We start from the raw sequence: 27,814 nt of genomic DNA, 5'->3' as shown, positions 1-27,814 counted from the left end.
CCAAACTTGGCAACTTTAAGATTTGTGGGCTTCAACTCCCAGAATTAAAGTCCACAAGTCTTAAAGTTGCCAAGTTTGGAGACCCCTGTATGAGAATGAGATACGACCTTTCAGCCCGTGAGCTGCGCTTGCGGAGTCGTCCTCCCTCCTTGGGAAGTTCCCGCCGAACCGGACTACGCGCCTGCGCCTCTTGATCCTCTAGGCCCGCCGTAGCCGCGAGAGGCGCTTCCGCCCGGCGTGTCCCGGCACGCCTTACTGGGAGCCTCTGCGCTTGCGCGAGCAGGGCAAGCCCAGCGCAAAGAGCAGCGTCGCGCCTGCCTCGCCTGACCGCCCGCAGTACGCCTGCGCGAGGCCTCGCGCGGCTTCCCCTCCCTCTTCCCTCCTCCCTCCCTCCCGCCGGGCGGCCCGCAGGGAGGCGGCGGCGGCGGCGGAGCCCGAGGACCCCGCGAGACCCGCCGCGAAGGAAGCGGCCCGGTGAGTCAGCCGGCAGCCGCGCCGACGGGCGGGCGTGGTAGGCCGGCCGCAGCCTCCCACGCGGCGCCGCTGGGCGGACGGTCCGTTTGGGGCCTCCGCCCGCTGGAGGTCCTCGGGAGGCTTTCCCTCGCGCCGCTGCGGCCGCCGCTCCTCCCGGGAGGGTCCCGCGAGGCTTCCCTGCTCTGGTGACCGTGGAGGGGAAGGCCGGGTCCGGGACCCCCCCCCCACAAGAGAGACCCCCCCCCCCTTCTGCTGGCTGCGTCTCCTTTGCCTGGGAGGGGCCCCCCGCCCCCTCCCCCCGCCCTGGAAGAAGGTGGACTTCAACCCCCATAAACCCCCAACTACCTGGCTGGGAATGGAGTCCAGCCTCTTCAAGGGCCATGTGGGGGGGGGGGGGCAGTGAGCTGTTGGAAGGGGCTGTGCAGCCTCCCTCCTGCTTCACTTTGGGCCCCTCCTGAGTAATCCACAGAAGTCTGCCACGTCCCCTTCATATTATTGCCGGGGGGGGGGGAAGCCAATTGTGCCACACAGGCTTCCTGGGTAAAAGCCTGGCCCTGCAGCTGATTGCCTTGTCCGGATGGGACTTGCCTTCCAGAGCCACTTATGGGCTTTGTAGGTTGGCTGGCAGAAGCTCACTGCCGTTGGACGGCTTCACAATGTCCTGGGATGCGTCCTCCCTCCCAGTTTATTTCACTGGTGGGTGAAATGCCCCACTGCGTCTTCCCAGCCACGGTCATGTTGCTGCTCTCAGATGCCTTAAGTATCTTAAAAGTAAAATGCCTTTTCTCTTTCTCTCCCCAGAGAGAGGTGAACCTTCCTTTGAGACCGCCTAATCCTGGCTTGTGCTTCCCACCATCATGGCTACGGAAGAGAAGAAACCTGATGCAGAGTCAGCCAAACCACAGTCGGCTCCTTCCTCCTCAACTAATCAGAGCAAGGTGAGTGGAAAGCTTCTGGCCTGGAAGTCCAAGTAGAATTCCTTGGGAGAGTCCGAGGAACATGAAAACCTGCATTTTGCTGAGAGAATACTTACCTCTCTTCTTGCTGGTAGGATTTAGTTGCTCATGGAGCCATCACATCTAAGCATAAACTATGTTTGTGACCGGAGAAGCAGGCTATTGTGCCATCTGTTCCAGTACGTGATAGGTTTAACCACAACCGCAACTTTGCAATTGTTGAATTCACGTATTTATATTCTAGTAACTTTCTGCCAGAACTTTATTGATTTGAGCAATATCAACTAACTATGTTAACATATAAATCCAAGATACAAATAAAGAAAGAAAAATATGGGAAATACAAAAAAGGTTCTACTATAATGTAGATAAAGAGTTGGATACTGAGCATCTGAAAATGTGCCATATATAAGAAACACATCTTTATTTCTATTCTAACTACTGATCAAACTTTTGAGATACAGGTAGTTCTCAAGATATGATCATTTGCTTAGCAAATGGTACTTAAAATATGGGCCCTTGTAGTTCCAATTGTTACAGGGTCCCTGCTGGCTTCCCACAAGCAAAGTCGATAGGGAAACTGGCAGGAATTCAGAATTGCAACTTAACAATTGCAGCTGGGACTGCTGGAATTGCTGGAATTGCCAGTGCTAAGTGACATGGTCACTTGATGTCACATTTTATGACTGTGTCACTTAACGACTGCCGTTCTGGTCCCAATTACTATTGTAAGCCAAGGACCACCTGTATCTGCCATAATTAGAACAAAGCACAACTCAAAACAACTTACATGTCAACAACTGAGAATAGAACCAGATACAAATGGACATTTTCTAGCCATACAGCCTGCAATTCTTTTATTCGGAATTCTTCGATTCTCTGCATTAAGCCTGTGCTCCAGAACGGAGCCCCGATCTCCACCTGTAACATTTTCAAGTGTGCCTGACTCTAGTATTTTTCTTAAAAAGTTCTTGGAAAGATGCAAACTATATCTGAATAGCCTAATAAATTTATCTTCATCAGGACAGTAAAATGTTAAAGAGGAAACCACACAGTACTGGATTTGTGACAGTTAACAGCTTTGCCAGTTGATCTGAATATGCTGTTGCAAAGGAACTTCTGTCTAGGGTCAGACTTCGTTCCAGTTAGTCTAGCTCTGCCTTCCAGCTGCTTTGCTGGGAGGATGCAAATGTCACAGCCCCCCTGCCAGGCAGCTGTTTGCAGATACATGGCATTTGCAGATATATGGCTTCTGCCCAAAAATATTCATTTAGTTCTCTGAATGGAGAACTCTCTTCTAAAAATGAATTTTTAGACACTTATTAAAACTGTCTTCTAATTGGTGAAGGAGCAGATTTCAAAAGTGACTCATTATCTGCATTTGCACCATCTTGTTTTCACATACTTCTCTGGTAATTCAATCAATCCGAATAAAAGGATCCCGAAAGCCAGTTTTTCTTTTTTTTTTTTTTTATTGAAAAAGTTTTAAAAAAACAAACATATTTTCCCCACAACCCCCCATCACCCCCCACAACCCCCCCTCCCCCTCCCCGACTTCCCAGAGCAGAACACAAGGTATTTCTATTGATCTCTAACAATAATCTAAATTGCATAACCAATCATTAAACTAACATCCCTAAAAAAAAAATTCTTAACCCCCCATATATAAAATCCCATTTCTTAAACATAATACTTCTAATGTCACTTATATAACGCTTATACAAATAAAAGAAATCATTCATAAGCTATTTGATATTTTTTGGTCTGATACTTATTTTGTATATAATCAATCCATCTTCTCCAGTCCTGTATGTACCTTTCTTGTGTGTGATCCTTCAGATATGCTGAAATTTTAGCCATTTCAGCTAAATTAGTTACTTTCAGTATCCATTCACCAATAGTAGGCAAAAAGTCCTTCTTCCAGTATTGTGCTACCAACAATCTTGCTGCTGTTATCAAGTTCAAAATCAATTTAGTCTCTGCAACTGTACAGTCCGTAGTTATACCCAATAAGAACAACTGTGGAGTAAATTTCAGTCTCTTTTTGAGAATATTCTGGATCACCCACCAAATCTTTATCCAAAATGCTTTGATTTTTCTACAAGTCCACCATATATGATAATAAGTTGCATCATCACAGTCACATCTCCAACATTTAGCTTGCACATTAGAATACATACATGATAATTTTTTAGGATCTAAATGCCATCTATAAAACATTTTATAAAAATTTTCTCTTAAATTTTGTGCTTGTGTAAACTTCACATTTCTAATCCAAATCTTTTCCCAAGTTTCCATCATTACTGGCTCTTGAAAATTTTGTGCCCATTTAATCATACAGTCTTTAACCAATTCTGTCTCAGAATCTATTTCCAATAAAGCATTATACAACCTTTTAATATGCATTTGTTTTTGATCTCTAATTTGTTTTACCAAATTCTCTTCATTTTGCACAAAGCCAGTTTTTTGATCTTCCTTCCATCTAGCTTGAAGTTGACCATACTGAAACCATGTATAAATTATACCTTCTTCTCTCAGTGTATCTAAAGATTTCAAATACATTGCCCCCCTTTCCATAATAAGAAGCTCTTTATAAGTAATCACCTCCTGTTTTTGTTCTATACTTATATTTTCTATTGCATGTCTAGGATTTGCCCATAAAGGTATCTTATAATTTAACTTATATTGATATTTTTTCCAAACCCTTAACAAAGCATTTCTTAATATATGAACCTTAAATACTTTATCCACTTTTTTGTCATATAACAAATAGGCATGCCATCCATATAACAAATCATAACCTTCTAAATTCAAAATTCTCCTCTCAGTTAAATTAAACCAATCACTGATTTGTGATAAAACCGCTGCTTCATAATATAATCTTAAATTAGGCATTTTAAGACCCCCTCTTTCACGTGTATCTTGTATAATTTTCATTTTTATTCTGGGTTTTTTCCCTGCCCAAATAAAAGTATTAACACCTTTCTGCCATTCTCTCAGATTTTCATCTTTCTTAAGCACAGGTATCATTTGGAACAGAAATAAAAATCTAGGTAAAACATTCATTTTAATTGCAGCAATTCTTCCCAATAAAGACAACTGTAATTTTTTCCAATTTTCCATATCCTTCTGTACCTTCTGCCAAAGTACCTCATAATTATTTTTGTATAATTTTGTATTTGAAGCTGCTATGTATACCCCTAGATATTTAACCTTTTTAACTATTTCAAAATCTGTTAATCTTGCTAATTTGTCTCTTTCAAATGTAGTCATATTTTTAACTATCATCTTTGTCTTATGTGCATTAACTTTAAATCCTGATACCTTCCCATATTGATTAATTATATCCAATATGTATGGAGCCGACTCTGTAGGTTGAGATAAGGTAATAACCAAATCATCTGCAAAGGCTCTTAATCTATAATCTTGTTGTCTAATTACAATACCCTTCAGTTTTTGTGAATCACGTATCTTATTCAGTAATACCTCCAAAGTCAGAATAAATAATAATGGGGACAGAGGACACCCCTGTCTTGTTCCTTTCTCAATTTTAAAAGCCTCTGTTAAACCTCCATTAACTATGATTTGTGCTGATTGCTGCTGGTATATCGCTCTAATTGATTGTGTAAAATATTCCCCAAAGCGCATTTTCTCTATTATCTTAAACAAAAATTGCCAGTTCAAACGATCAAATGCCTTCTCTGCATCCAAGAATATAAACGCTGCAGGGACTTGGTTATTTTTTTCCAAATATTCCAATAAGTTTACAATTTGTCTAACATTGTATCTCATTTATCTACCTTTTATAAACCCTGATTGATCACTGTGAATTATTTGTTGCATAACTGGCATTAGTCTATTGGCTAATATTTTAGCAAAAATCTTATAATCAGTATTCAGAAGTGAAATTGGCCTAAAATTCTCCGGTTTAATGGAATTTCGATCCTCCTTTGGAATTAATGAAACAAAGGCTGTTTTCCAAGAGGGTGGTACTCCTCCTCCTAATTGTATCTTATTAAATAAATTTTTTAGTGGTTCTAACATTTCGGATTGTAAGTGTTTATAATAAACAGCTGTTAGTCCATCTGTTCCCGGAGCCTTACCTATTTTTAATTGTTTAATTGCTCCAACAATTTCCTCAGAAGTTATTGGCTGATTCAATCTATCTCTCTGTTCCAACGTTAATTCAGGAATCTCCATCTTTAGATATCTATCAATATCAACATCTCGAATTGCATCTTTGGCATATAGTTTTGTATAAAACTCCAAAAAAGCCTTTTTTATTAAATTCTGTTGATAAATCTCTTTACCTCTAAATTCTATTTTATCTATAATACGTGATTTCTGTTTTTTCCTCATCGTGTAAGCCAACCATCTCCCAGGTTTATTAGCATTGCAAAATGTGTTATGTCTGGCATATTGTATGCTAGTTGCTACTTGCCCCGCCATTAACATATTAAATTGCTGTCTTAAAATATTAATCATATCTTTTGCCTTTTTATCTCCTGGATTAATTATAAGTAATTGTTCTTTCTTTTTAATTTCCTCCTCTATCTCTTTCCGTCTATTTTGTTGTTTTAATCTATGTTTATTATTCAAAAAGATTAATGTTCCTCTCATATAAGCCTTACACGCATCCCATACCATCTCCATCGATGTTCCTTTATTCATATTATTAATAAAAAATTCTTTCATTTGTTTTTTAAGCTCACACAGATTGTCTTCATATCTAAATAAATTCTCATTTAGCCTCCAAGACCTCCTTTCCCCTCTCTCCTGCTCTAATTCCACCCAAACTGGGCTATGATCAGTTAAAGTTCTTGGACATATCTTCGTACTCTTCACCCTAGAAAAAAGATCGTTTGTAATTAATATAAAGTCAATCCTCGAAAAAGATTGGTGCCTGTCTGAGAAAAAAGTAAAATCACTCTCCAATACGTTCCTTTCTCTCCAAACGTCTCTAAGCTCCATATCCTCCAAAATATCAAAAAAAGATTTAGGCAACTTAGCACGCATGGAGATCTTGGAAAGACTTTTTTTATCTTTCTGGGTATCTAATACCCCATTCCAATCACCCATTAAAAATAAGGATCTATAGTCCCATTGTAGTATTTTAGTATGTAAAAGTTTGTAAAATTTATCTTGTTGTTGATTAGGTGCATATACTCCAATTACAAGCAGCTTCCCACTCTGTGTTATTAATTCAATTGCGATATATCTACCTTGAGTATCAGCCTCAATTAAATTGGCCACTAAGCCTCTTTTAACATATATTACTAGGCCGTTTTTCTTTTCTGGTGCTGATGCCACAAAATGTGTACCTAATTTCGAATTTATCAGGTACTTTTGATCTGAAGATTTAATATGCGTTTCTTGCAAACAAATAACATCGTTCTGAAATTGCTTCAAATAATGAAATATTTTCTTTCTTTTTTGTGGAGAATTTAAACCGTTAACATTCCAAGATAGAAATTTATTTGCCATCTCTGGGCGTTCCAAGCTTCGAGAGCATCAGCTGAACCTCCTCCGCCATTTTAGACTTCGGCCTAGCTCCTCCCACAGCTTGCGTTTTTTGGGCTTGTTGAGTTGGATCTTGAGGCTGTTGCGCCATATGTTGTTTATAGGTAGCCCTTGTCAGTCGTTGATCTTTTGGCAGCTGAATCATCGTTAATGACTCCAAAGTTGGTGGTGAACCCCCAGTCAGTAATGGATCTTCTTCCAGAATAGCTCCTCCAGCTAATACTTGAGCATAGGTTTGTGGTTGCCCTCCATCTTTCTCTTGTTGAGTAATTTCCAATTGCTTTCTAGCACCCCCTGGTGAGGGTGGCCTTCCAGCCTTTAAAACATTGGCATAAAAATCTTTTGCTTTTCCAACTGTGTTTAAGCGATGTCTTTGCCCAGCGTATGGCACTATTATCCCAAATGGGACATCCCATCTGTACTGAATTTGCTGGTTTCTTAGTTCGTTCACCAAAAAGCCAAACTGCTTTCTATCTCTTAACATTTTAGGAGGAAGCTCTTTCAGGACCACCAGCTCTTGTCCTTCCACTTTAATCTTATTTCTATAAGACGCTTGCAAAATATCATTTCTAACTCTCCTTGTTGTAAAATAGATCACCACATCTCTTGGTAGCTGCTTTTGTTTTGCCAGCCAGGAGTTGACCCTGTAAATTTTGTCCATTTGAATTGCCACATCTGCTGGCCTTTCTGGAATCAGCTCTGCTAAAGCATTGGAACAAACATCTTTTAAATTTTCACCACTCTTTTCTTTCAAACCTCTCAGCCTCAGGGCAAATTCCATTGACCTGTACTGTAACATAACCATCTCGTCATCCACTTTCTCTGTCTGTATCATAACCTCTCCCAGTTTAGTTGCAATCTCCAAATTAGCATCATCAATTTCCCGCACTCTCTCCTCAATCTTTAACATGTGAGTAGCCAGTCCTGAAACTGCAAAGACAATATCATCTCTTATTTCATCATGTTTTTCCTCCACCACACTTGTAAGTTTCTTTAACTCCTCTGAAAATCCTTTCATCATTTCTGTCTGATTATTCAGGGCACCCATTATAAATTCTTTAAGGTCTTGTGACTGTGTATCAGCCGGAAGTTGTTGTTTTTGAGTCACTACAGGGGAACCTCCTCCCCCTTTAGAAGTTGGTGGCTTTAGTTGTTTAGCAGCCATTTTATTTAAAAAAAAGTTTTCCTTTTACAGCCAGAAAATCTTGTAAACAGTCTTAGAAAGTATATTCCAAAGTTTTTCCAAAATAAACAATCCTCTCTTCAAACTATACTCAAAGCCCAGTAGTTTTCTCTTCAGGCAGAGGGCTATTAACAAACAGTTTCCTTTTAACTTTCACTTTCCCTTCCGCCCATAACAAAGGCTTCCTCCCAGCCTCCAGCTCCAGAGAGCTCCGTTTGCAACAATGTATTCACAGAGTTAAGTTCTGTTTCTCTTAAAAAGCTTGCACTCTTGCTTCCGCTCTGTCTGCCTTGTTGAAAATCATTAAAACTCACTGTTTGCCGGCAGAATTGGACGCAGACGTCTTGCTCTGAAGACAGAGGCACCAGCGATCCGGAGCGATGGGAGGGGTGAACTGGGGAGCTCTCACCCTCCGAGTCCCTGGAATTAATCCAGTGACTATCGGGGAGCTCTACCCACCCCCTCCGGCTCTCCTCTCCTTCTTTGCCCGAAGGAGAGTTTTTTCAAACCGCCGGACAGCTGTTTAGCGCTGTCAGGGCGGTTTTTACAGATCGGGTGGCTGGCGGTCTATGGAGACCGTCCTCGACGTCTGCGGAGCCACCGGAAGTTCCCGAAAGCCAGTTTTTCGTAGCAGTTAAGGGGCTGGATTAGAAGCCAGACCAAGACCGAGTTCTAATCTCCCCTCGGGTGTGGGAGCTGCCTGGGTGACTTTAGGCCAGTTGCTTTCTTTCAACCCTAGGAAAAAAGCACTGAAGAGCCATCTTGAAAGCATTGGAACAAAACTTCAGAGACAAGGGCCGTGAAATAATAGATCTCCCAATTGTTGTTTTATTGGGATTGTTTGGCCTCCCTGAAGCCAAAGCAGCCTTCCTGCAGAGCTCTCTGCCAAGGTCCCAGTCCTTGTTCCTCTGCTGCCGGGAGGGAGGTACAAAGAGCAGGTTTGGGGGGATCCTGGGGAGTGATGGAACTGCATAGCCCCTGCTTGGCCGTGTGTAAAGAGGACAAGTTGTTTCTTGACCTAACATCACTTTCTTTTGCCAGCCTGCACCTGTGAAACCCAACTATGCCCTGAAGTTCACATTGGCAGGACACACCAAAGCCGTCTCCTCTGTAAAATTCAGTCCCAATGGGGAGTGGCTGGCTAGTTCTTGTAAGTATCCTTCTGTTCCCTTCTTTTCTTTCTACAGCATGTAATCCCAGTTAAAAGAATTAAAATTAAAATGGTAATTTTAAAGTAGAAGCCAAATGTCGGTTTTTTTTTTTTACATTTTTGGATATATGTGTCACACAGTGGAGGCTTCCTTCTGAGCAATTGTTATTCAGAAGCCCACCAGTGTCCTTGGGATGGGTTTGGAAGAGCAGGGGTTTTGACTGGGGTGGCTCCAGAGAAGCAGTTTGCCTTGGTTCCTGGTTGTCCCAAAAGTGCTTTTTCAGGAGGCAACTGGACTTTGTTGTTGTTTTTCTTTTGAAGACATTTTGCTTCTCATCCAAGAAGCTTCTTCAGCTCTGATAGGATAGTGGGGAATGGAGCCCCTGTCAGAGCTGAAGAAGCTTCTTGGATGAGAAGCGAAATGTCTTCAAAAGAAAAAACAAGTCCAGTTGCCTCCTGAAAAAGCATCTTTGGGACAACCATGACCGGGATGACACAGAATCTCTACAGACTTTTAACTATACAATTTGGGATGAAGACCCTTGGAATGGTGCGGCAGTAGGAATGGATTTCCAGAGGGAAAAATTGAACCATTTGCACCACTCAGGTGATCCTGAGGACACAGATAAACCTCCAAGTCCTTCAAGGACCCTCTAAAAGGATGCAAATGACCAACTGTCTGCAAGGAATATAAATCCTTCCATTCCCCACCATCATCCAGTCAGAGCTGAAGAAGCTTCTTGGATGAGAAGCAAAATGTCTTCAAAAGAAAAAACAAGGAAGTCCAGTTGCCTCCTGAAAAAGCATCTTTGGGACAACCATGACCGGGATGACACAGAAGCTCTACAGACTATTGGTTCCTGGTGTGTCCTCATCAGACTTTCTGCAATTATCACTGCAGTTAAAGCAGCTGGTAGCATCATTTTCCTCTCCAAGGCATCCAGTTGTGGAATCTCTGCTCTCTGGGAAGCTGGCATGGCTTCCCATTTGTTCTCTTCTTGAGTATCAGGTTCAGATATTTGAAAGGTTTAAAGCAATGTCGATAATATGCTATATTTCAAAATGCAGGAGTCTGGTACTCTACTTCTTATTGCTATTTTAATTGTGCATTTGTTATCTGTACTTTCTTTTAAGTTATACATGACATTTTAACCGGAGAAAAATTGTCCTTGGTACAGTGGGAGAGCATCTGTAAAACTGGCAGAATTAGGATTTCTTAAGGCTGTTTATATGCTCAGTGTTGTATCAAGGAAGGGTATTTTTATGATTGGTATAAACATTTCATAATTTTGCACAACATACATTGGTTCTCCATGATCTGGACTGGGCGGAGACAAGTGGAAGCCCCTGAACTTTGGAATTCTTTATCAGAGCTCACTGTGAATGGATTTGTCGGCTGGACATTTGTAAAGATGAAAGTGAAATGTCCGTGTTCACAATACTTTATGGCTGGCTCTGCTGGTTAGTGCTCAGCCTCCCTCGTCATCCGAGTGGGAAAGCAGCTCCTGCCTTCTCCAACTCTCACCGGGTTAACTGTCTGCCAGTTGCCAAGCTTCCACAAGCCAATCACGTGACTGCAGGGACACACTGAGGGCCACTACCTGTCATAAGTACCCCTTTTCCAGCACCATCATAACTTCAAATGATAGCTAAACAACATTAAATGAGATCTACTTGCTTTCACAGCAAACAAAGTTATGGGTGGCAAACTGACTTTTATAATCATTTTCACTTTTTCCCCCTTTTTTTTTAGCGGCTGATAAGCTGATTAAAATTTGGGGTGCTTATGATGGCAAGTTTGAAAAAACAATGTCTGGACATAAACTGGTAAGTATGATACATGGGATGGGAGTTTGATGCTCCTTGCAGATTTAACTAAGATGGTCCCAAGATATAGGATCCTCTTTCTTAGCAAAATCCTTCCTAAGGAGGAGTTCTAATAAGCCATGAGGAGGAAGTTACAGCCTGGCTTCTATCACTGAGGTGGCCTCTCGGTCATAACATTAGACAGATCATACTTTGGGGACAAAAAGCATAAAGGGAAGAGAGATTTCTAGATTAGACAATGTTTGACCACAAACATAGGGAGACAGATTTTGAAAGCACTTCCTAAACCACTACTGAGGAGTAGTTGGACACATCAGGAGTTGTATCAAGTAAAGCATTTGCTGGAGGAATCTGCTGCCATTCTTCTCTGAATGGAAAGATACACCTGTGCACCTGTCCCCTCCTGAACGAAGGCTTTTCCAGGTCAAGCTAATTCTTTGTGATGTCCATGTAGGTGTTATAAAAGAAATGATTATTGCTGCTCTCCAATTTTGTTTTAAGCTTCCAAATGTCATTACATCCCTGAGGTTTCCTAGCAGTCTGGCTTCTCATGAGCAACTCCTGATCACCCGGCAGTTGGTAGGGCCAGCTCCTGGGGAGGGATGACATTTTTCAAACTTTGGGTGAAGAAGAAATCATTTTTTCTGTTTTGCAGGGAATCTCTGATGTTGCTTGGTCATCTGATTCTAATCTTCTTGTTTCTGCCTCCGATGACAAAACTCTCAAGATTTGGGACGTCAGCTCGGTAAGAAGTTACTGATAGTGTTCAGATACAGTTCAGTGGCCAAGAACTTCACCTTTGGAGAGACACTTCATACCACATCTGACATACGCCCTGATCCAAAAAGTCCCTCTTTTTTTCCAATCAGGCTTAATTGCAGTCCTTAATTTTCTCTTCTCTGCCTTAATATATAACCTGAAGAGAGTTTCTTGTTGCAGTTCCAGGATCAGTTAACTTTTACTAAGAGAATTGATGATTTCACAGGTGTTTAATCTTATTGTGCGTATATATGAAAACACAGAAGGGGAGTTGCTGTTTTCCCCTGCCCTCTGTTCCAGGAGGAAGTCAGGGAGTGCAGAGAAGAAGAGGCTGCTCCCTCTTTATTTGTTTCTGGCCTTGATTGGTTGGGATGGAAAATGATGCTTCAGGAGAGTAAAAAGAGAGTTACAAGCCAGTATACAATATCAATACCTGGGAAAATCCTAAAAAAGATAATCAAATAGCAAATTTGTGAGCACCTAGAAATCAATAATGAAGCCAGCATGGTTTGTTAAAAACAGACCGTGTTCAACAAACCTTACATTCTTCTTTGACAAAGTGACTAAATTAGTGAACCAGAGAAATGCTGTGAACATAGTACATTTTTATTTCAGTGAAGCATTTGACAAGGGAGACCACAACCTACTTCTTGGCAAGATAGAAAAATGTGACCACCAGATAAATTCATAACTGGCTGACTAACCACACTCAATGTGTAGTCCTTAATGGGACTACTTCTACATGGAGGGAAGTAAGCAGTGGGGTACCTCAAGGTTCTGTCTTGTGCCCAGTACTCTTCAACTTCTAGATGAAGGGGAGCTCATCAGATTTGCAGGTGATAGCAAGTTGAGAGGAATTGCTAACACTTTGGAAGACAGACTCAAGATTCAGAACAATTTTGACAGAATTAAGCATTGGGCTCTATTCAAAAGATTCAGTTCTTCATTGGCAAGAGAAATAAGGTCCTGCACTTTGGAAAAACCAGGCGCACAGGTACACAATAGGAGGTACCTGGCTCAATAGGAGTAACAGAGGGATCTAGTAGACCTCTAGTTCACCTTATGAATTAGCAGTGTGCAGCAGCTGCCAAAAAAGCCAGTGCAGTCCTAGATTGTATCAACAGAGGGAGAGCATCAAGATCACAGGAAACAGGGTTTTACACGGGGTGAAATAAAACTAATATTGTATATGATAACTGCAGCAAGATTGTTGATAGGTAAATATTGGAAGAATGAAGCTTTGCCTACTATCGAGGAATGGACTTTGAAGATGGCTAGTTTTGCAGAGATGGCGAAGATTTCAGCATACTTAAAGGATTGTTCACAAGAGACTTATGAATGGGAATGGAAAAGGTGGATAGAATATGTTCAGAACAAATACCAAACTAGAAAGTATCAAATAGCTTTTATTTGAAAATAATGTATTAGAAATAGCTTAATGTAAAGAGAAAAAGAGGAAAAAATTATATAGGGGGAGGGATGGGTTTATATATCAGTGTTATTAGTTATGAGTACATAATAGGGAAGTCTGGGGGGGGAGGATTAGGGAGGGTTAGGGAGGACGGGAAGTTTGGGGAGAGAGGTGGGGGGGTGAAAAAAAAGGGGTGAAAATGTAATTGTAAAACTTTTGCAATAAAAAAAAAAAAGATCACAGGAAACAATAGTTCTGCTTTATACTGCACTGATCCAATTCTGGTCACCACAATACAAAAAGGTTGTTGGGACCCTAGAAAGAGTGCAGAGAAGAGCAACAAAGAGGATTAGGGGTATGGAGGCTAACCCATACGATGAATGGTTAAGGGAACTAGATATGTCTGTTGAGAAGAATAGGGAGAGATGATAGGTGTCTTCCAATATTTGAGGGGCTGTCACAGAGAAGGGATTGATTTATTCTGCAAACTACCTGAGGATAGAACAAGAAGCAATAAGCTAGATTCCAACCTGGAACTAAGGAGAAACATCCTGACAGTGAGAATGATTAATTAATCAGTGGAACAGCTTGTCTTTGGAATTGTGAATGCTCCATTGCTGGAGACTTTTGAGAATCATTTGTCTTGGATTTTTGAGGAAAACTGCTGGAGTGACCAGACGAGAGAAAATCAGAAATGAGACCATAAGAAAAAGAATTGATGTAGAACCAGTCTTAGATTGCATATAAAAACAGCAAATAAAGTGATTTGCTCACCTGGAGAGGATGTCTTGGAGTTCCATAACCATACAAAGCATGTAAAAAAAGAGAAGGTCAAAGGCAGACCCCAAAGAAGATGGAGAGACAACAACAAAGACACACTACAATAGCACCAATTAACAATGGTTGGGGCCACCAGAAGAACAAGAGCTAGACCTTTTATCTCCCTTGACATCTGAAGTAAAAGAAGAAGGAGAGAAAGAGAGAGAGAGAGACAGAGAGAGAGAGACAGAGAGAGATGGATAGAAGGATAGATGGATCTAAGGATAGATCTAAGGTCTCTTGCCTTGGCCAGGGAATTTCATTGAGGTCCCTTTCAGCCCTATGATTCTGTTTTCCAGTACAGCTTTTCTTTCCATTGAGGAAGAGAGAGGGAGTTCAGATTGTATGTTAGCTAGAGAATATTGGAATGCTGGCAGAAGAGTTTAGAGATGCAAATGGATCAGAGGTGCTATTCAGCAGATTCTGACAGGTTCTGGAGAACCGGTAGTGAAAATTTTGAATAGTTCGGAGAACCAGGAAATATCACCTCTGGCTGGCCCCAGATTGGGGTGGGAATGGAGATTTTGCAGTATCCTTCCCCTGCCACGCCCGCAGAACTGGAAGTAAAAAAAATTGAATTTCACCACTGAAATGGATCCTTTCCTTTGGCAGTTCTAAAGTAGTATCTGTTTTCTGCCAAATAGAAAAGGAATTCCGTCTCATTTTCATGGAATGTAAAGATTGGAAACCAGTCTGACCCTTCCCCAGTGCAGGAATCTCTACTGCAGTGTTCTCATATGAGGTTCTCCAGCCTCTGCTTAAACATCTTCAGCCAAGGAGGCAGCTGCTCCATTGATGAACACTCCATAATTCTGAGAGTTTTTTCCCTGATGTCCACCCAAATCAATTTCCTTGCCACTTAATCTCATTGTTTTTTGCTCCTGTCTTCTGGGGGAGCCTCGAGCAAATTTTACTTATTTTCTAAACGATGGCCCTTCTGGTACTTCTCCACAGCTGTTAGGTTTTCCAATTAAACTTCTTTAAGAACTCCAAATACCCCTCATAAGTTTTTCATTGCTGCCTTAGTTAGTCTCCTCTGGACACTCTCCCGTCTGTCAGGGTCCATCTTAAAATTCTCTGAGCTGGATATAGTATTCTCAATGTGGGCTGCCCACCAGAGAGCAGAGAAGAATGATGATTCCCCTTGATCTTGAGGCTTAGCTTGGCTTGGCTTCTGCTAATGTGGCCTATGATTGCATTGGCCTTTGGCTCAGGTTGTCTTCCACTGAGATACCCAGACCCTTTTTGTCCATACAGTGGTCCAGAATGGTTCTCTATCTCTGGGCCTTTGATTTCTCCCACCCAAACATAGGACGTCCCCTGTTGCTTTTTGGCACTTATTCCAGCTTGTCAAGTTCTTCTGGAAGAGCATTAAAATTTTTAAAATCAGGGGAACAACTCATCTTCAGAAGTTGTGGGTGCTCCATCACTAGAAGCTTTTAAGAGGAGACTGGGCAGCCATTTGCCCGGAATGGTATCAGGTCTCCTGCTCTGGCAGGGGTTTGGACTAGAAGACCTCCAAGGTCCTTCCCAACCCTGTTGCTCAGTTATGTTTCTGTATTTTGGCAAAAACAAAACCTACAGAGCCTTTGGAGTGATTTTTACTGGGTGAAAATGACAGAGCTGGTGCAGATATTCAATTGTCATGGATGATCTTCCCCATCTGAAAATTTTGAATGTGATTCTATTCCTTACACCAGGTAGGGTTCTGATAGTGTGGCACTAATGCTTGTCCTGTGGGCAAAAAACAAGTTCGAGGTAGCTGAAGATAAAGGGATGGACTGGTGATGCCGGAGTGGTATATTCAGGAGGTAGGCATCTGGCTTGCTTGCCCAGCCAGCCTGTAGTCCTGATGCTGCCTGGTTAGAACAGCCTTGTGTGGCTTGTCTGACAGGGCAGCCTCCTTCCAGGGGCCCTGTGGTGTGAGCCCACCAAGCGAAATGAATAGAATAGAGTTCTTTATTGGCCAAGTATGATTTGATACACAAGGAATTTGTCTTCGGTGCATAAGCTCTCAGTGTACATAGTGAGTAGAAAAGTGATAAATAGTCATCATAAAAATACATTCATCATAAATTATAAGATACAACACTTAGTGACAATCATAGGATACTAAATAAGCAACATAAATCGTACTAGGAAACTAAATAAAACAATATAAATCGTAAAGATACAAGCAACAAAGTTATAGTCATATAGGAAAGATGAGAATAATACAGTCTTACTAAATAGTTTGACAGTGTTGTGGGATTTAGTTGTTTAGCAGAGTGATGGCATGGGGGAAAAATTGTGTCTAGTTCTTGTGTACAGTGCCCTGTTTTGAGGGTAGAAGAAATGCCAAATTCTGTGAAGAAAGATGCCCGTCCAGAGCCCAAGTCAGCTTTATCTGCCAGTTCCAAGTTGCAAAGTAGTGAGGCAGCTGGAAGGAGGCCTTCCCATCTCCCGTTTTTCAGGAGTGAAATTTGCGAAGGCCTGGATACGTTTCTTCTTCCCCCCCAGAGCTCTGACAAAAGAGGAAAGTGTTTTGCCAGCTCCCTTTCAGCATCAGATTATATCAGTGCGGGTGGGGCACGTTATAAAAATATATATCTCTCTCTTATTGTAGGGAAAATGCTTAAAAACTCTGAAGGGGCACAGCAACTACGTCTTCTGCTGCAATTTCAACCCTCAGTCAAACCTCATCGTCTCAGGATCGGTAAGCATCTGGCTGGGCAAGATTTGCTCCCGTTTCAGGCAGAAATGCACGGTGGCTCTCGGGACCTGCAGCCAGACTGGCTTCCTTGGCTTTCTAGAGCTGCAGCTCTGCCTTTGGAGGCCCCAAAACATAGCCCTCCCTACACCCCCATGGCCCTGGAAGGGAAGGGCTCTGGATTCCTCTGGGCCAAAGAGAACCCTGTGGTTTCCAGCCCCAGGTGGGCCTTCTGGTGCAGGATGAAGGTCTCCTATGAGTCCTAGCATCATCTCTCTCTCTTCCTGGTTATTTTCCCCATAGGTGATAAAATCTTATTAAATAATTTGTAATGTATGTGATCAAATCGAGCAGGAGATCTCAGATGAGTGATTACAGCAAAATAACTTTTTCAAAATACTCCCATTACTTTCTGTCTTATTCTGCTAGAATTTTGATTGGCCCTTTTTTAATTTTCCTGAAAATTATAGCTCAAATATTCATTAGTTATAGCCCCGCCTCTCCCATTTAGCCGGCAGCCATTTCATGCAAAGAAATTAAATGTTTCTACGCAGGTGTCTTCGGGGGGGTGGGGGTTGGCATTTTCATTTATTGCCCACCATCACCACAAATGGATGCTACTGGAAGAGAGCCCGAGGGTGACCTGGGGGAAGGAGGAAGGGCTTCGCAAGCCCCGTCAGCCTCTCGGGGAAAGTCTGTGTGAAATGGAGGCACTCTGGGCACCCCGAGTCAGAAACGGCTCTTTTTGGGGTTCCATAGCAGGGCACTGGAATAACGAGAATATATCGGCTGAACAAAACTCCGCATTGGCGACAGGAAGGGCATCTGACCAGTAAACACTCTGCTAGCTCCCTTCAGTTGCCCAGACTCCACCCCGCAAGGGATTATGGGGTCGTTAAAGGAGGGTGATAGCAGGGCACTGGAAAGGGCCCCCTGGAAGCTGAGCTCCACAACACAGAGAGAATTTTTCTGATTCTTTTCTGTGGCCTGTAGCCTCTGCCCCGGGAGAAGGAGGGGTCTCTCTTCACCTCAAGAGGGATCGTTTAGAGCCTCTTTCTGGGGCCAGGGGGGGCAGAGAGACAGGCTTCCCTCAGAGCAGAAAATGCTCCCCTGCCGAAGCAGAAGCCCTTCAGGTGTTTGGGGGGTCCAGAAAACGCCATTTCTGACTGTCTCCTTTGTTTCATTTCCAGTTTGACGAAAGCGTCAGGATCTGGGATGTCAAAACGGGGAAGTGCCTGAAAACGCTGCCAGCCCACTCGGATCCCGTTTCTGCCGTAGGTTCTCATTCCTGGGGAGCGAAGGCTTTCCTCTGTGGGGCAAAAGAGGGATGACCCCAGAGCCTGTTCCCTCCCTTCCCTCTGCCCCCAAATAGCAGGGTCTTTTCTCGCCTTCAGGTGCATTTTAACCGCGATGGCTCCCTGATCGTGTCCAGCAGCTATGATGGTCTGTGGTGAGTAGGGAGCAAGGAAAGGCCTGCAGTGCTGAGTCAAGGCTGCCTAGCCGGGCAAAGCAGGTCTTTGCAAGCCATTCTTCCACTGGGACAGGGCATGGCAGAGCTGGCCTGGGGGAGGGGGAGTGCATGTCCCTTGAATTAACACGGTGACTCCAGCCTTGATTTCAAGAAGGGGGAGGGGGCAGTGGGATTTCTTGCCATGTGGCAAAAGTCCCGTGAAGGCACACAGGCCTGCTTCCCACCTTCAGCCCTAATTGTGAGCAAAGGAACCCCATCATTGAACGGGCTCTGCCCAGAGAGATGGGACAGTCTCTGGCCTGGTTTGTGCCACTACCTACTACAGAGGTGGATCTCCCTCCCATATGACCTTTTGAATTTAATTGGGGTCGAACAACTCTGGCCTCATTTCCAACTCTGTTTGGCTCTTTCCCCAAAGACCCAAAGACCGGGGAGAAGCCGGAGGGGTGTGTATTGGGAGGGGAAGTTTCAGAAAAGAGCTGTTGGTTCCTATTTTGTGTTGCCTTCCTTTCTCCCACCCCCCCGCTCCAGTGGGCTGCATGAAGCTGCCTTTTCTGTGCTGTGCAAAGAGCTTTGGCGGACAGCCCTGGGGCCCTGTAGAAAAGGACAGCCGGGAGAAACTGTGGGGCCTGGAGTTTGGGGCCTGGCTTGGTCCAAGAGTCCCTCAGTTTGTTCCTTTGGATAACTGGAACCTGAAGACCTCCAGCCTCCGCTGAACCCCACATGCAGCCTTGGCTTCTCCCACTTGGCTCTCCCCTTCCCACTCTGGGCTGTTTCCCTGGTGGAAAACAAGGCCTTGGCGGTCTGGGAGAGGGGCTGCATGTCCTCCCAACCCCTGAAGAGCAGTTGGTCGGGCAGGAGGGAAGGTGTTTAGGGCAGAATGGTGGCTCCCCCCCTCCCAAGGATGGGGCCTATTCTTGCCCTGACCCTCTTGCCAGCATCTCCCACCACACCAAGGCTTCCCTTCCCTTCCCAATTGGCAGAGCCCCCCCCTTCCCCCCCTCCCAAATTCCTCATTCCTTTCTGAGATCCTGTTGGGAGGGGATCATAAAAAGAAAAGAGCAGGTTCCATTATTGTAGAGAAAGCTTTAATTTGAAAAAGTTTCTTCACCCTGATGCTGAAGAGGTGGGATTCTGGAGTGGTGCCGAGGGAAACCCCCGTCTGGCATTAATAAGAACATAGAAAGCCCAGCCTTGCTCCACTGAAGCCAACGGGTAGGGGGAGCCGTCCTGCTCCTTGGAGCACCCTGCAAAGCCAGCTGTGCCTCCTGGCCTGAGAATAGAGAGCTGGGTGGGGTGGGGGACTCGTTAGCAACCGCTTCCTGGGTGAGAGTCGGGGCATCCTCAGAGCCAGGACAGGGGAGCAGTTGGTGAGCAGCCTTCTTGGCACGCCTGGGTTGCACGGCCTTTTGTTCAGTGGGCCACCAGTTTTCTAATGAACGCCCAGTGACCTGTGGTGGTGGAAGGAAGAAGGCGACCTTGGGGGGGGGGAAAGGGCAGGGAGCCTTCCTGAGGTACGGGGCCCCAAAACCTTTTAAAGTTCCGAGAAACGAGGCAGCGTTCAGGAGGGCCTCCCTTGAGTCAGCGAACGATGTGGAGATTCCTTAGGGCCAGCTCCAGTAAAAGCCGTTGGCCTTCCTGTGGGCTGGATCCCCTGGTCTGGGGTGTCTGGTGGGACTGAGGTCTGTTGAGAGAAATGAAAACGGAGGGAAGAGGGGAAACGGCCATTGTGCGATGGCAGATGATGTGTCCATTGTCCCTCCTTCCCAATCCTGGCTGGAAGCTTGAAAAATCAGAATCTCAGCACCATCCTAGCCATGATGGGCTCAGTGCCGCCTCCTCTTTATCTTCCTCCTCTCCTCCTCCTCCATACCTGTGGCTTAGTGACGGGAGTGGGATGAGTGGCAATCAGGCCACACTGAAGCATGGAATGTTTTACAGGCTCCTGGTTTCCTCTGAGAAAAACCCAGAGGGGTTTTTAGGGGAGCACCGCCTGATCCTGGCCCCCTCCCTCCCCTAGCCACCCTTTGAGCTCAGCCCACCCTAATCGCCCCAGCCCTTCCCTTCCCCACTCTCTGCTCAGCTACCTTCTGGCCTCCGATGCGCATAGTTCCTGGTTTCCATTTCAGAACAAAAGTTTTTATGGAGGGAAATTCTGAGTCCTTTGCTCTAAAATGTGACCGTCCTGAGAAACCATTTGTGAAACAGCCCCTGATCCAGATGTTGCTTGCAGGAAGGGCCTGCTGTTCCTGTTAATAGTAATAGCAATAAGATTTATATACCGCTTCATAGTGCTTTTACAGCCCTCTCTATGCAGTTTACAGAGTCAGCCTCTTGTCCCCAACAATCTTGGTCGTCAAAGCCAAATGAAACACTGCTACCAGAGTCAGAGGGTTTTGCTCAGTATCTGTATGACAAAATCACTCAGATTCGGGACGATCTGGACTCCAACTGGGTAGTCTCAGGGGGAGAGACAGGGGCAGGTCTTGAGAATGTTATCTGGGATGAGTTTGATCCTGTGACCCCTGAGGACGTGGACAGGATTCTGGGCAGACTGAACGTGACCACTTGTTTATTGGACCCGTGTCCTTCCTGGTTAGTGCTGGCTTCCTGGGAAGTGACACGAGGCTGGCTCCAGGGGATTATAAATGCTTCGTTGGGTGAGGGTGACTTTCCTGCCGCCTTGAAAGAGGCGGTGGTGAGGCCTCTCCTCAAGAAGCCTTCCCTGGACCCGGCAATGTTGGTAAACTATCATCCGGTCTCCAACCTTCGCTTTGTGGCGAAGGTTGTTGAGAGTGTGGTTGCGCAACAGCTCACCCAGCACCTGGATGAAGTGCCGTATCTGGATCCGTTCCAGTCGGGCTTCAGGCCCGGGTACAGCACGGAAACGGCATTGGTCGCGTTGGTAGATGATCTTTGGAGAGCTAGGGACAGGGGGTGCTCCTCTGTCCTGGTCCTGTTAGATCTCTCAGCGGCTTTTGATACCATCGACCATGGTATAATGCTGCACCGGTTGGAAGAGTTAGGGGTGGGAGGCACTGTGTTGCGGTGGTTCTCCTCCTTTCTCTCTGACCAGTCGCAGTCTGTGTTGATGGGGGCAGAGGTTGACCCCGAGGCCCCTCATGCGGGGTGCCGCAAGGGTCGGTCCTCTCGCCCCTCCTGTTCAACATTTATGTGAAGCCACTGGGCGAGATCATCCATGGTTTCAGGGTGAAGTACCACCAGTACGCTGATGACACCCAGCTGTACATCTCCACCCCAGACCACCCCAACGATGCCCTTGAAGTGATGTCCCGGTGCCTGGAGGCCGTGCGGATCTGGATGGGGAGGAATAGGCTCAGGCTCAACCCATCCAAGACTGAGTGGCTGTGGCTTCCAACGTCCTGATATAGTCAGTTGGTGCCATCACTGACTTGGGGGCGAATCATTGGCCCCCACGGAGAGGGCGCACAACTTGGGCGTCCTCCTGGATTCACGGCTGTCTTTAGAAGAGCACTTGACGGCCATGACTGGGAGGATTTTTCATCAGGTCTGCCTGATTCTCCAGTTGCGTCCCTTTCTGGATCGGGACTCCTTACGCACGGTCACTCATGCCCTCGTCACCTCCCGCCTGGACTCTACATGGGGCTCCCCTTGAGGAGCACCTGGAGGCTCCAACTGGCGCAGAGTGCGGCCGCGCGGGTGGTTATGGGAGCAACATGGCGCTCCCATGTAACACCCTGCGCGAGCTATACTGGCTCCCGGTGGTCTTCCAGGTGCACTTCAAGGTTTTGGTCACCACCTTTAAAGCGCTCCATGGCTTAGGACCCGGGTACTTGCGGGACCGCCTACTACCACCAATAGCCTCCCACCGGCCGGTACGCTCTCATAGAGAGGGGCTCCTCCGGCTGCCAAACAATGTCGACTGGCGGCCCCCAGGGGGAGAGCCTTCTCTGTGGGGGCACCTACTATCTGGAACGAGCTCCCCCCGGAGATACGGAGGATCCCGGATCTGCGCACCTTCCGCCACGCTCTAAAGACCTTTTTATTTCACCAGGCGGGCCTGGCCTAGCTTTCTCCCTCTTTTTAAATAATTTTAATATGTTTAATATTTTTTAATCCTCAAAGTTTAAATCTGTTTAAACTGGGGTTTTAATCTGTCTGGGCCAAACTATTTAATTCGATTTTATTTCTGCTTTTTTAAATTTTGTATGTATGTATTTTATTGTTGGCTGTTCACCGCCCTGAGTCCTTCGGGAGTAGGGCGGTATACAAATCAAATAAAAGTAAAGTAAAGAGTCTATTCCATTTCTACTCAGAGTGCCCTGGCTGTGCTGTGCTGTATGTGTTTGTGTGTGCCACCTATCCATCCATCTCTCCCCCCCCGCCCCAAACTTTTCTGCCTGACTAACGTGACTCCCTTGGCATTGCAGCCGGATCTGGGACACGGCTTCTGGCCAATGCTTGAAAACGTTGATTGGTGAGTTGGCTCCCCTCCAAAAGGAATTGGCTCAGGCAAATCCTCATTTCACCACGTGGTGCTGAAAACAGGCCTTTCTTTCATTCTCTCTTTCAGATGATGACAATCCCCCTGTGTCATTTGTGAAATTCTCTCCAAATGGCAAATATATTCTAGCGGCAACTCTGGATAAGTAAGAGCCAAAGAATTCGATTTTCCAGAGAAAACGGCAAGAGGGAGGAGGAAAAGGCTGAGCAGGGCGATGGGAGGAAGGTCCCGCTGGGCTTCTAGCCCTGGAGAGTCCCAGACCAGCCTGGCTCTTTGATTTCCTAGGCTGGGCAGGAGTGAAAAACCCGGGGAGCCAAGTTGCCCCCAAAACTTTCAAATGAAGGTGTCAGAAAGGGAAAAAACAAATATTCAGGTGTGGCTTTAAAACTCTTTCAAGAAGGGGAAAAACAAATGGTGTGAACAAACAGGTAGATACAGGGAAGAAAGCGAGAGAAATATTCCCTTCTGGGCTGGTAGGGAGCAAAGGAAGAGGGGCCCCAAGGGAGCTGGAGAGGGTGTGTGTGTTGTGGGTCATTCTGTGGACCTTTCTAACCAGAGTGTTTCTCTTCCCTCCAGCACTCTCAAGCTTTGGGACTACAGCAAAGGGAAGGTGAGTGCCTGTGTTTAATCCAGAAGATGCTCCCATAAACCCCGGAAGGCTTAGTTAGCCTGAGGCCCTCGAATCCTCCTGCAGAAGCGAGATCCCCCTGAAGCGGATCCTCCTGAGATCCCTCTGTGAAGGATTGATTAAGCAGTCTCAGACTAACCACACCGACTGCTGACTTTATTCCTAGCTGTCCTCCCACAGGAAAAGCTTAATTCAAACAATAATTTGAAATTAATGCATCTTGGCAAATAGCCTCCAGTTTCCAAATATTCCCAGACCACTAAAATTCAGGAGACTGCAGAGGTGAGGGTGCATTCATGATATCTGGGGCAGAAGTTTCCTCTTTGTCCAGAGGAAAAGTCTCTGGGTTTCCAGGTAAGAGGGAGGGGACACGGACACACACGTATGGCAGTGGTCTTCCCCTGTCTGGGCTCTCCTGCTGAAGTATGATATGTGGTTCTGTGGCTTTCTCTTTTCTAGTGCCTCAAGACTTACACGGGTCACAAGAATGAGAAGTATTGCATCTTTGCCAACTTTTCAGTTACTGGCGGAAAGGTGAGCATCTCTTTTCTGAGTTGCATGGGGGGAGCCCGTGTCTCCCTCATCGCTGCAAATGCCATCTGAATTGAAATTGAACCAGCAGTATTCGAATTCGGGGACAGGGCCTGGGTGAGGGGACGAGATCAAGTAAGGCAGCAGCAGCAGCAGCAGCACCACCTCTCTTGGGAACAGGATCTAAGGCAGGGGTGTCAAACTCGATTTCATTGAGAGCCACATCAGGGTTGGGTTTGACCTCAGAGGGCCGGGTGGGTGTGGCCATGGTGTGGCCAGCTCGTCACTTCTGTCAGTCACCTGTGGTGGCCTATTGATAATGCAGGGCTTCCCTGAGACCCTCCCTCACTCTCATAACCTTCCTTCCTTCCTTTCTTCCTTTTCTTTTTTCTTCCGTCTTCATTCTCCTTTTTTCTTCCTTTCCCTCTTTTTCCTTCCTTCCCATCTTCACTTCTTTTTCTTTGTCTTCCCTCTTTCCCTTTCTCCTTTCCTGTCCCTTCTTGCATGCTCAAATGCAGAAGGGGAAACATTTCTCCTTTTGTTGTGTTTTTAGTTTGTTTAGATAACAAACTAAAAACACGGGGGGGGGGGCGTGTTTGCTGGCAGAGGCCCCGTGGGCCAGTCCCTTGCTATTTCCAGGCTGGTCCCACGTGCCGGATCTAAACACCCCGTGGGCCAGATCTGGCCCGCGGGCCTTGAGTTTGACACCTCTAATCTAAGGGGTGGCACCAGGCCTGACATAAGAAGACTTGTCACATCAAGTGGCAGCCACGGAGTGCCTGGGGTGGCACCGGGTGTTGACTTTGAGGCAGGGAGGCTGCTGCCCTCTTTATGATGCACCTTGTCCAAGATGAGACTTATTGAGGTCTTGATATTTTAGAAAACCGGCTCTGGAGTCCCATTTCTGATACTAGTTGGTAGGAGGGAGGAGAGCGAGAAGCAGCCCATCGGACGGGATCTGCGCCTGGGCCCAGCCATGCTCGATCCTTCTGAATGCCTTTCTTCCCTTTAGTGGATCGTGTCCGGTTCGGAAGACAACCTGGTGTACATTTGGAACCTCCAAACGAAAGAGATTGTACAGAAGCTGCAAGGGCACACAGGTAGGAGCGCTTGGGCTGCCTGGGAAGTCGTGAGCGATGGGGCTGCACAAGGCCTCCTCTTGGGCGATCAGAATCGGGCCTGAAACAGCTACGGCTTTGGGGATGAGTGTTTTCGGCTTTGTGTCAAGCAGAAACGTCAGGAGGCCCCTTTTGACCTGCTGCCGTGGCCTGGAACTTTGGGGGCCCAATCCTGCATTCCGGCCACTCCCACTATTTGCCCCCAGAATTCCTTCCCACCAGGAGGGCCCCCCCTTTTACCGAGGGGGGGGGATGCGGGTCTTAATGGGCTTGGTTTCTCCTTACCATAAGCTGCAAACAGCCAAGGCGGTCTCCTCGATCCTTGGGCTGGGTGGGAATATTGGGGACTCCTGCTTGAAGTAGTTGTGCCTTCCCACGCCCTCTCCCCCCCCTCCCGGATCCAGGACTGTTGGCACATGTTTAGGGTCACTGGTAATAAAGAATGAGATGGTGCCATGCGCTTTTGTTGAGTGGGAACATAACACAATGCCCCTGGCCACAAAAGTAACACACTTGCGACTGTCCAGTTGCAACTGCTGGTCTTGGCCAGAGCTGCTCCTTGGTGGTTGTCCAGCCCCCCATGGTTCTTTGCCCCCGGGGCCTCTGGCTATGGCAGGGAGGCTAATGCCAGCCAATGGGCTGAGACCATGCCCGGGATGCTTTAAGCCCAAGGAGGGACCCAGCCCTTCAATGGTAAGGGTGGAGGTGGGCAGTGGCCTCTTCTCAAGGCTCCCTGAGTGGGCGGCTTCTCGTGAGGAGCCAGGTGGGTGCTGGCTGGTAACGACGGGCATCTTGGTCCCTCTTTCCCAACAGACGTTGTGATCTCCACGGCTTGCCATCCAACCGAAAACATCATTGCCTCTGCAGCCCTAGAGAACGACAAAACCATTAAACTTTGGAAGAGTGACTGTTAAGTGCTTTTGGCACCGGCATCACGTGGAGACTGTTGGGGTGGTGTCCATAAAATCGGAGGGTATTTTGTGTTTGTGTTTTTTAAAAAAGAAAGAAAAAAACCCAACCCACATTTCAGCCGCATTAGCAGGAAGTCCGGAGCGATGTTAAGAGGTGCAGCCTTGGCCAACAGAGAACCGAAGCGCCCTTTTCCTTGGCCTGACCCTTGTGTGAGGAACCCCTTGGCTTTCTCAGAGAAGGCAGTCGTCCCTGCTTGGAGTGGGGGGTGTTCAGTCCCCCATCCCCCCCCCCAGGCTAGAAAGAACCTTTTTAAAGTTCTTATTTAAGACCATCTCAGGCACCCTTCAGCAGAAGAGCTCGGGGGTTCCCGATAGGCCTCATGAAGGAAGACAGAAGATGATTTTCAGTGCGACCAAATCAATGTGCCCCCCCCCCCATGTGGTCCCTTCCCTGCCCAGTTTTCCAGAGCCTTCCCTCCTGCTGTGCCCTCTGGTAGATGCTATTGCGGTGAAAATCTTCCAAGGCTTTTTTTTCCCTCTTGCCCCCTCCCCTCCAAAAAAAAGAACCAGTTCTCGTGACCCCCTTTTATTTTAATTTTCTTGTTTTTACACTTTAAAACCATTCTGGCAAATTTCACAATATGTGTACAGTTACTTAAGTGTAAAGAATTTTTTTATCTGGAAAAATTTCTCTGTATGAACTTGTATTGCTAATAGTATGACTGTATCTTTTCTGGCGTCGACACTTCTTCCTCCTTTTCCTCTCTCTCAATGGTACTCTTGGTGTCCTACGCATCCCGGACAGTGACCATACGGCAGAATAAAAAGTGGGATTTAATGTGGTTGACGGCAGGATCAGCTGCCTGGCGTGAGTGTTTTCAGAGTGGCATCCAAGCAGCTTTGCCTGGGACACCAGTAACCTGGTTCAGGTGAACAAGGCTGGACACTAAACCATATGAAGAACGGCTGTGGGTTTTGGGTCTGGCCAGTGTAGAGAGAAGAAGGATTAGGGGAGACATGATAGCAGTATTCCAGTATTTGAGGGGCTGCCAGAAAGAAGAGGGGATCAACCTATTCTCCAAAGCACCAGAGGGCAGGACATGAAGGAACGGATAGAAACTAATCAAGGAAAGAAGCAACTCGGGAATTAAGGAGAAATTTTCTGACAATTAACCAGTGGAACAGAAGTTGCCTTCAGAAGTTGTAGGTGCTTCATCACTAGGGGTTTGTAAGAAAACACTGGACGGTCACTTGTCTGAGATGGTATAGGACAGGTGTCAAACTCACGTCACAGTGGCATCACGTGATGTTTTCTCCCCTTCACTAAATCGGGCATGGGAATGGCCAGCGCGTGACCCATCCGGCCTGTGGGCTGGGAGCTTTGACAGCCCCGGTACAGGATCTCCTGCTTGAGCAGGTAGCTGGACTAGGTGACCTCCAAGGCCCCTTCCAGTTCTATTCTAAGGCACCCATGGAGCCTGCCCAAGGAGGGTGAGGGGCACCCAGGGGATTTAGTCTCCACTCTTCTCTTCCCCCCCCCCCCCGAAAGCCCCTCACTCAGAATTTTGGCCAAGAAGGCTGTGAGGTGGGTGACGACTCAAAGCAGCTGGCCTGTTTGGAGCACCAGTGGCCTCTCTCTCCCCCCCCCATTTGGGCCCGGGGGAGTGGGGGTGGTCCCAGTGCTGAGGCAGGGGCTTTGTTTTCCTCTTTCCTCCTGTGGGAAAAGCAGCAATATTGGAGGCTTTTTAGCACAAGATGAGGGCAAGCTGCCCCTTCCCTTGTATGTGGGGAAGGCAGAAGGGTGACCAGGAGCAGGGGATGGGGGGCCTTCGGCCAGGCTGAGCCGCGGGAGAAAAGGAAGGTGAAGGAACCGGCAGGAGG

General features: G+C 46.1%; 1 protein-coding gene across 1 annotated transcript; it reads left to right on the top strand.

Annotated features, from left to right (window-relative positions):
* Positions 1–366: 366 nt before the first annotated feature.
* On the top strand, positions 367–26,775 carry WDR5 (WD repeat domain 5). Its single transcript, XM_070955644.1, has 14 exons — positions 367–474; positions 1,276–1,412; positions 9,175–9,283; positions 11,037–11,110; positions 11,766–11,855; positions 16,705–16,794; positions 17,979–18,062; positions 18,183–18,238; positions 22,672–22,718; positions 22,815–22,890; positions 23,322–23,355; positions 23,833–23,907; positions 24,917–25,004; positions 25,836–26,775. The coding sequence occupies exons 2-14, from the start codon at positions 1,332–1,334 to the stop codon at positions 25,934–25,936; spliced, it is 1,005 nt and encodes a 334-aa protein (XP_070811745.1). The 5' UTR covers positions 367–474; positions 1,276–1,331; the 3' UTR covers positions 25,937–26,775.
* The last annotated feature ends 1,039 nt before the right edge of the window (positions 26,776–27,814 follow it).

This window comes from Pituophis catenifer, unplaced genomic scaffold (assembly GCF_029215685.1).
Source record: "Pituophis catenifer annectens isolate HBS135680 unplaced genomic scaffold, rPitCat1.0.hap2 SCAF_17, whole genome shotgun sequence".
Classification (NCBI taxonomy): domain Eukaryota; kingdom Metazoa; phylum Chordata; class Lepidosauria; order Squamata; family Colubridae; genus Pituophis; species Pituophis catenifer.
The sequence above is the reverse complement of the archived record's forward strand: the minus strand, read 5'-3'. Positions and strand labels throughout refer to the sequence as shown.